This window comes from Bidens hawaiensis, unplaced genomic scaffold (assembly GCF_021521415.1).
Source record: "Bidens hawaiensis isolate Kalapana, Puna unplaced genomic scaffold, B.hawaiensis_p1.1 tig00419442_1, whole genome shotgun sequence".
NCBI lineage: Eukaryota > Viridiplantae > Streptophyta > Magnoliopsida > Asterales > Asteraceae > Bidens > Bidens hawaiensis.
The window spans coordinates 278,514-287,982 of NW_027504863.1; the positions used below are offsets into that span (position 1 = coordinate 278,514).

General features: G+C 35.3%; 1 protein-coding gene across 1 annotated transcript; it reads left to right on the forward strand.

Annotated features, from left to right (window-relative positions):
- Positions 1-440: 440 nt before the first annotated feature.
- LOC143608875 (uncharacterized) lies at positions 441-1,173 on the forward strand. Its single transcript, XM_077083791.1, has one exon. It carries the CDS (start codon positions 443-445, stop codon positions 1,010-1,012), a length of 570 nt encoding a protein of 189 aa, XP_076939906.1. The 5' UTR covers positions 441-442; the 3' UTR covers positions 1,013-1,173.
- Positions 1,174-9,469: the final 8,296 nt, after the last annotated feature.

Here is a 9,469-nt window from a genome sequence, read left to right on the forward strand (position 1 = left end):
TTAAAATTAACGTAATTTGTACTTTACGTTTTAAAATGTTATAGTGTTTGTCCTTTAGCACTAACTCGGTTAATTTTTCTTGTTAAGACAGTTCTTTTGTCTTGTACATGAGGCCAGATTTGTTATTTAACTAGTTTATTTAGAAAAAAAACATTTTAATAAATAAACAAAATACAATTTAAAAACTTAATATATATAAATATATACATAAATACACAAAAAAAAGAAAAAAATACTCGATCTACTTTAGGTGCAGGTCGATAATCTAGTCAGAGAGAGATCTAGATTGGTAAGAGTAATTTATCAAAAAAAAAGATTAAAAATAGTCATTTACCTAAACTTAAACAAAGGTTAAGGTTATAAATCAACTTTTTTTCAAAACAAAATAACCCAAAAAAACACATCCTTCTAAAACTCAAACCTCATCTAACCGTAGTCAACAATGGCCTCCATCTCTTCTTCCCAGTACTCCGACTCCTTAACCGTAGTCGGCATCTCCATCCTCACCGCCATAATCTGCGAGACCATCTCCTACCTCCTCATCTACCGCACCACCTCCTACAAATCCCTCAAGTCCTCCATCGACCGCGCCTCCAAAAAGCTAGAAACCATGAAACCCACATCCACTAATAATAATAAGTCCAAAACCAAGAAGATCGACCGCGTCGAAACCTCTTTAAAAGAATCCAACCGAGACTTATCTCTTTTTAAATTAAAATCCGGCGGTGTCGTCGCACTCGTCCTCTTCGTTGTCTTCGGGTTCTTAAACAATATGTTTGAAGGCAAACCCGTTGCCAAGCTCCCCTTTGTCCCCATCCGGATTCTCCAGAAGATGAGTCACCGCGGGTTGCAAGGAGACGATATGACGGACTGTTCCATGGCCTTTTTGTACTTTTTGTGCTCGATTAGTATTCGCACCAATTTGCAGAAGTTTCTAGGGTTTGCGCCCCCGCGTGGTGCGGCTGCGGGTGCCGGCTTGTTTCAGATGCCTGATCCGGCTAAGACCAATTGATTCCTGAGGTTTTTTTTGTATTTGTATTTGTATTCGTATTTTAATTAGTTTGACTATTGGTAATAATTATGATGGTGATTTGGATTAGTTTTGGTTTATATTTGGATTTTTTGGTTTGTGAAAACTTATGCTTTGTTGATTTTCTTAATCATGTGATTCGTAGTTAGATTGATGATTTGTAGTTAGTGTGGTGTTAAGATCTAGATCTGGAAAACGATTTGATTTAGATTATTTCATCAATGTCTGTCTTTCGGATTAAATAAATCGATGCTGATGTTTGTCTCGTCTTTGTTCCGCAAACATTAAAGGTTTGATATAGAATGTGAGACACTATATCACAGCTTCAGTACGCGCTAGAACTTATCGTTCAATGCATCTGAGCATATCCAAAACGTTACTCACATAACACTATCATTTTGCTTTGCATCTACAAATTCGGACAAGTTAATTCAAGGGTGATTTGTATCTCAGAACGACCACCTGCTACCATGCTGTTATATGATCTCTTGTATCTTGGATTCTTTAACTCCCTTGACTTGGGATTTGTTCTTTCGTTTTGTGACTTCTTTTGTGGTGCTAATATAGTTATGTTTCGGTTGGTGACTTGTCCGGATAATGCTTTAAGCTCAAATGCAGCATCAGAGGCTAAGTCTTTAGGGTTAGCTTAATTTGCCCTTCTAATAGTGTAAAAGTTGAGAGATAAATGACTGATTTATTAGTGTAAAATGGTAGATTTAGTAAAATAATAGGGATTGCGTACGTTTAGCATATCCCGTTCTTTGGCATTAAGTTCTGTTTTGCCATACTTTCATTCTTAGATTCTAACTGTTCTTGTTATTTTGTAAACTTGGTTACTTTCTATTTTAGTTGTTCAATCTGTTTAATCACAAGGAAAATGGTAAATAATCTTTATAGAGGTGGCAATATGAAGCGTGTCTTAGAGGTAGGGTAGCGGGTAATTGGTTTGGTACGCGTAGGGTTGACAAGAAACAATGTTTTTGTCGTTTTCTCGTAAACAGTTACTGCAAAATCGTATCTTTAAATTTACAAATTCTATTTTGTGATGAGATGATATCACAGAGTTGGTAATTTGGATTTGGCTAACTTGAAAGAATAATTGTCATCCTTATTTGCATCCCAGTATTTCACCCAACTCTTGAACTGACAATCCATTCGTTATGACCTCTTGCCGACGATGTTCCACCAACTCGCCAACCCCTCCATCGCTACCCTCTGCTCCAACCAATCCTTTTTGTGTGACTTTTTGGCTGTCCAGATCCACTTCAAATCAGCGGTTATTATGGTTCGTTCTAAGTTCATGTGAATTCGGCCACACATGTTGTATAACATCAGGTCCTGCTTTAAATGTATAGCTTATTTGGCGTAATAAATGACGATGAAAGTTCATCTTTCTAGTAGTGTTATGTGATTTCATTTGTTTTATGTTATGTTGGGAATTTAGTGAGTCGGAAAAGAGAATGGTTCTGAGGTCCAGATGTTCATACTTGTTGATATTTATGGGTTTGCCGAGGTGGACAAATCTGATTTTGCTGTGGAACCAGAATCAGGTGCCCTTACAGTTCACGGATTGCCTGTCCGTTCACCTTAAATGGATGAATTGCGGTTAATAGGAATATAAATGAACATGGGAATGTAGATTAAAGTAAATCAATTTATTGTAACTTCAGAAAAATAACGTTATATGTTAAAAAGAAGATCAAAAACATGATTAAAAACTTAATGCTTCACATACCATGATACCAACACTAAACAGGTGTAAAAGTAATTGCATGAGTTTTAATAGATTAGCCCAAATCTTTATATTAAATTCAACTAATTAATTAAAGATGACATTATTATATAATAAAAATTTTAGATACTTATAAATGTAAGTTTTTATATTAGATACTTATAAATGCAAGTTTTTGTATATTAGAATTTCTCTGTGTTGTAAATTATATGGAACCTCAATTCTGTAAACTTCTTGATTGATCTTCAAAATTTTTGACTTGCATCAAAACGACATTTAATGCAATAGGCCCAAACAAATTGTAACCTTACTTTTTTGTGATAACAAAAAATAAGGTTACAGATTTTTTATGTGACAACAACATAAACTAGCTCATCCAAATTTTTTGTGCATATTGTCACAAATAAGAAGGTTACAAAATTTAGGTTAAAGCTTTACATGTTATCATATCCTAACAATTTCAAACTTTCTAGTATTGTGGTCAAGTTATGTCAGTTCACCATCCCTGACTCCTAGCATGTAATTGCGGGCATTTCTTTATCATAAATCAATGTAACGCTGTCATTTTCAGCCATAACCCGCAACCCGACTCGAAACCGAAGCCACCCAGACCAGATAAAACAGTAACCCAAACCCAATGTGTCGAATAAAGATACGAGTCGGTTGCTGGTTTTGGTTTTAACAAACCCCACTTAACTAACCCAAAAAACACCACTAGACCAATGGCATTGTTGAACTATATTTAATGTTTATTGTTCATATGACAGGGCACCACATATGCGAATTGTGTGGCAGAAAAAAAACCAACTCACTGAAATTAAATTGGTGTACAAGCCCCTTTAAGTCTTCAAATCTTAAACGCAAACGAATTCCCATCATCCGACGTTGAAGTTTCACTGTACAGGTCAATAGGGTAATTGTTGAAGAAACACATAGCTGAAAATGAGCATATACATGATTATTGTTTGGTTGAATAAATTGTATTTGATATATTAGATTGTTATAACCATAATGGCAAGGGCAATAACCTGGCATGATCATCTGGTGAGTCTAGAAGAGGTTGCTGGTCCCAAATATCTTGCATGATCAGCCTAGAAAGGTTAAACAAACCTTACTTCTTCAGGTAGCAGAAATTAATGTGTTCAGTTGTCAGAAACAAGCTACCCTTATTCTCAAGATGGTCTACATGATATGAAAAATATAGCACTGGATATCAAAATAATATACTATTACTATTATAAATATATTGCAAAAGGTAGATAGAACTTTACACTTACCAGTGAGATAGCCGCCTGAGTTATCTGCAGGACATCCACGCATGCGACTACGCTTCCATTTGCCATAAATCAGAGTGTCAGTTAGGTTATGAGTAGGGCCGTCCAAAGCGCTCGTCGCTCGAACTCGCTTGCCGCTCGCAGGCCCGGCTCCGAGAACGGTTAAAAATTTTTGGGCCGAAGGCGAAAATTTTTTTGGGCCTTAATAAAAAAGGGATATCTTGTTGGGTTTACAATTTAGTTTTTTTAAAAAGCCTTAATTTTTTGGGCCTTATGATTTGGTTGTGTAAAAAAAAGTTTTATATAAAAATATAGTCAAAATGTCTCAAGTGAGGTTAGAACCCACAACCTTTTGGTTGAAAGTCATGTCCCTTTGTCACTAAACCAAGCTAATGGTTGTGATATTAAGTTTAAACATTATATATACATATTGTTTTTCATTAAAAAATATATATAATTTTTTTTGAAAAAGAATCCGGGCCTATCGAGGTGTCGGGCCAGGGTCCGTCGACCACCCGGCCCTCCCTTATAGCCGGGCCTGGCCGCTCGCTCGAAAATTGCTCGCTCGCTTTTTTCGCTCGATTGTAAACGAACCGCTCAGCTTGGTTTGCAAACGAGCCAAGCAACGAGCAAAGGTCCGCTCGATTCGGTTCAGCTCGACTATTTTTAGATAATTTTATATGTAATTATATGTAGGTATTGAATTATTTTGTTTAAATATATTATATATAATATATATACATATAATTATCTACATGTACAATGAAGATGAAGCCCATTAAAATAATCCACTCCAATACAAAAGCCCATATAACTTAAACAAACAACTAAAAGTAAACCCTAATTGTTAAATGTATCAAAATCGTTGTTCTATGCTATCTCCCTCTTCCATCTTCCTCTACAACTCCCTAGAACAACTCTACAAATTATCATCTTTGTCCTCAACTATACCGCCCACTATTAACCCCACAATTGGGATTTCTTATTTTTGTCTCCTTATTACTTTTCCTCTCTTCTCAACCCTAATACAAAGCTGTCTGTCATCTGCTCACTTGTCCTCTCATCCGCTCGTTCGATAACCTAATCAAATCGAAGCTGCTAACACACAACAGTAATCGAAGCTTTTATTATTGTTTTTAATTCGAGCCAAATTGAGTAGAACCGATCCGCTTGGTTGTAAACCAAGCGAGTTTGAGCAAGGCTTTTCTGCTCGTTTCTATAAATTCGAACCGAACCAAGCTGCTCGGTTTCAATTCGAGCCGAGTTCGAGCAGAGGCTTGCTCGGTTCGGCTCGGTTTGTGAACAGCCCTAGCTATGGGGTATACTTAGTGGCGAACCCATAAATTTTTGCCAATGGATCCCAATTTTTTCGGTTTATGATGTGTGTCTAAAGGGTGTTTCTTTTTACTCACAACTAAGCTTTAAATTTATAAAACGGATTTTCCTAACAAAACTACACACAACTGGAAAGTGTACCGATCGTAAGTAGTATAGAACTAAGGAAGTCCGAGTATCGAACACGAGGACACGTGAAAACGTCTATGATCACTAACCCTAGACAAGACCTTCCTAAGAATAGTAATAATAATATTTGTTTTTAAGTGATTTTTTAATAATTAAACTACTTGACCTAACTTACTTTAACTAAATTAAAAGACTTAACTTAACAAGACTTAACGAAACTTTACGAATGAAACTGGCAATGGGGAAGTCTACCTAGGTAAGAATCATATTAAAGGTCTAACAAGCTAATACATTGAATAATCTCACGACACCGGTAACTAAGGATGACACAACTAAGGTTCGCTCAAGAAAGCTAGATCACCTCTCGGTCTCACTAACCAACCCTAACTTACACTTAATTGATTTTAAGAACAAACCGGGAAACGAATTGCTAAGGTGTTCTAATGTCGACTCTCCTCTCGGACTCACCGACACACGACCCTAATGGAAACGAATACTACGCAACCAAGGATAAAGGAACAATTTGGTTTAACCTAAACTAGATCAATTAATCGCTCACAAACCCAAACCCAACAAGAACTGAACCCGCTCTCGCGCGATCATAATCCTAACAAGTAAAAGCTATGAGACGAGTATACTTCCTATCATCTCTCTGTCTCTAAGAAGGTGCCTACCCGCTGAAATCAATCAATTACCCAACTAAACCCTACGGTTGTACACCCTGCAAACAATCTCTAATCACAAAGTAAAGAATCAAACAAGCCACAATCAATCAAAACTAATTCAACCAATCGAAGCAAGGGGTTTATGAGTATAATTAAGAAAATCACAGCCACTAAACACAACCTAATTCAATATTAAACCAAACTTTCATTAACAAATCAAGTCATGATGATCAAACAATCCATAAAACTCACTAAAACCTAACAATATTCATCTAACCTAGGTAGAACTAACAAGTTTAGCCTAACATAACTTTTGGACAACAGGTATACATCAATGTAAACATCATAAAACTCAACCAATTCATAATTAAACTCATTCAATAATAAATATTAATCAAGCACAACTCAATATTTAATTCAAATGCAAAACAACTCAAGTTTAAAGATAAAATCAGCAAGTTATGACCCTTGAACAGGAACACAAAGTTTATGGAATGTTTACTACCAATTGGGGCTGAGATTAGTGATGAATATCAACCCTAGCTGTTGTCCCAAGTCACCCTTAGCCTTCTTCTTCTTCCTCTTGTCTGCCACTAGCCACCACAACACTTTTTTCTTTCTTTTTCTCTGCTGCAGATTGCAATCGAGATTAAAGGGGGGCTGCTAGCAGATGATGATTTCGGCCAGATCAGGTCTTTTTTAGGGTTTTATCTTTGTGTTATAATATAATACATGCATCCATTGGCTTCACAAAATAGACATGGGCTGGGCTTTAACTTGGTTCTTCAAAGGCCTCTAAATCTCCTGCAAAGCTCGATTCTTTTCTCTTTAAACCCGCAACCTACAAAATATATATTTATGTAATATCATGCTAAAACAAGTTAAAATAATCAATTATTAGATAAACAAGCGATTTAAACAGTGATAAATAACACAAAACTAGTGTGTTTTACAACACATCAGTTTACAAAATTTTCGAGTCGGTCGTTATTCGCGTCGGGTCGAGGCAATGAACATAATAAAACACGAAAATATGGTGTCATTGGAAACGAGTAAGTAGAAGGAATCTAGAATAGAAACTAGATAGAACATACACTTTTAATTCATTTTTATTCATACCCGAAAAACATAAACGTAAACTATATAGGGTCAAGTTATTCTACAAAGGGTAAAAAAAATGAGAAGTGTGATAAGTCATAAATAACCATGTGTCAAGTGGGGAACAAAAGAAAAAGGGTATAAAGGGTAATTGCACACATTTTCTCTCTCCACATGCAATACACATGTTAATACCCTCATCATTTTGAAACGTCTATAAATTTTTCTAATAATATTTTTTTAAAAAAAATCATCATAATAACAAACGTTTTTTTTATCTTTAATATGAGTATGATTTTTGTTATATAAAATTTAAAACAAAAATTACGTCATTGTGTCTTTTCGCTTATCATTGTCTTTTTTTCGTCATTGTGTCTTTCAACTCATCATTATGTTTTTTTAAATACTAATAACACCGTCGTGTAATAATAATATGTAAAAATAATGATAAAATAACAACAAATTATATAATACATAAAACACAATGATTAATTCATGTTACACAATAACTTGAAATGTAAAACACAGTGGTGAATACGTATAACACAATAACCTAAAACGTAAGACACAATGGTGAATACGTATAACACAATGACCTAAAACGTAAGACACAATGGTGAATATATATAACACAATGATTTGAAAAGTAAAACACAATGGAAACAACATATTACACAATGACTTGAACGTAATATACAATGAACACGATACTATTTTCTCAAATTAAATGAATTTGTCATATGTCAATCCGAATAAAAGACAATAAACGTATTACACAATGACTAAAAGTTAATGACGAACAAAACGACACAATGACGTAATCTTTGTTTTAATTTTTGCCTTTAATATAAGTACCAGTTGAAAAATATAATGATCAAAATCTATAATACAATTCATATGATAACTCAACTAAAAGACACAATGAACAACAAAAAAACACAATTATAAAAACCCATTAATTTTTTTATTTTTATATAACAATATGATACTCATATTAAATATAAAAAAACGCTTATTATTATGGTGAATTTTTTTAAAAAAATAATGTCGTATGAAAAAGCTATGGACATTTTAAAATGATGGAGGAATTGACATGTGTCTTACATGTGGAGAGAGAAAGTCAACAAATGTGGGTTATTACTGTAACATCGAGAAAATTTCGAGTTCAAAATGTAAACTTTTCAAAGTCAAGGGACTAAAATTGCCAAATTCCAAACTCTAAGGTTAAAATGAAAATTCTGATTTTCTTGTCCTCTCGTGATACGCGACGGGACAAAAGACAAGCCCATCGCGTATCGCGATGAGGCTTGGTCAAACGTTCTGGAAGGTGTCAAAAGCGATACGCGATCGCTGTTGACCAACGTCATCGCGATACGCGATGACGTGGCCTGACACGTTGTGACACGTGTCCCACGTGGCACACGGTGGCACCGTTTTCCGCCACATGTCACCACGTGGCAACACGTCTGCCACGTGTCGCCACGTGGCTGACCTACGTGGTGACTGGTCGGAGCTACGTCGTGCTACGCGACAGGTGTCAAGGAGCCCAACGCGTACCGCGATGGGATACAAAATTTTGTCTATAAATAGCAAGGTCCGGGTTCTCACAATCCACACACCAAAACCAGTGTTCCCTTCTCTCTCTAACATCTATCTACAATACCATAATTACATACTCGATCCACCTTGATAAACATGCCATAATTCCTCGATTTGGGTGCCCTATTTCTCGATTTCCATGTCAACATTTCCTTGAAGTTTGTGTCACCCTCCACCCACATACGACCAAAGAAGGTGATTGTTCTCGAAAGGCGTGTCATCAATTCTCAAAGATTGGTGTTATTGTTGGCGTGCCAAAGTTGATCGAGAAAGAGAAGCGGCGTTGGAGTGCTGTTCAAGTTCCTAGGGTTTCTTAATGCCAACAAGGTTAGGCGTAACGACCAATGAATATAATATAATATAATATTATATTAAAGGCTTAAGCCTTAAGTCGAGGTTATACTCGATACCTCGATAAAAGAAATATAAACATAACAAAGAAAAGAATAAAAGAATGAATTGTAAATATGTATATATGTGTGTAAGTATATATGTATATTCTTTGTTATGAAAATATTATTTAAGTAATAATGAGTATTCTTAAATAATAAAAGAAAAAGAATACGTTTCTTAGAGAAGAAGAAATGTCGGGTTTTAAATAAACTAA

Excerpts from the sequence above, each read along its gene's own strand:
- LOC143608875 (XM_077083791.1), top strand. The coding sequence starts at position 443 with ATGGCCTCCATCTCTTCTTCCCAGTACTCCGACTCCTTAACCGTAGTC.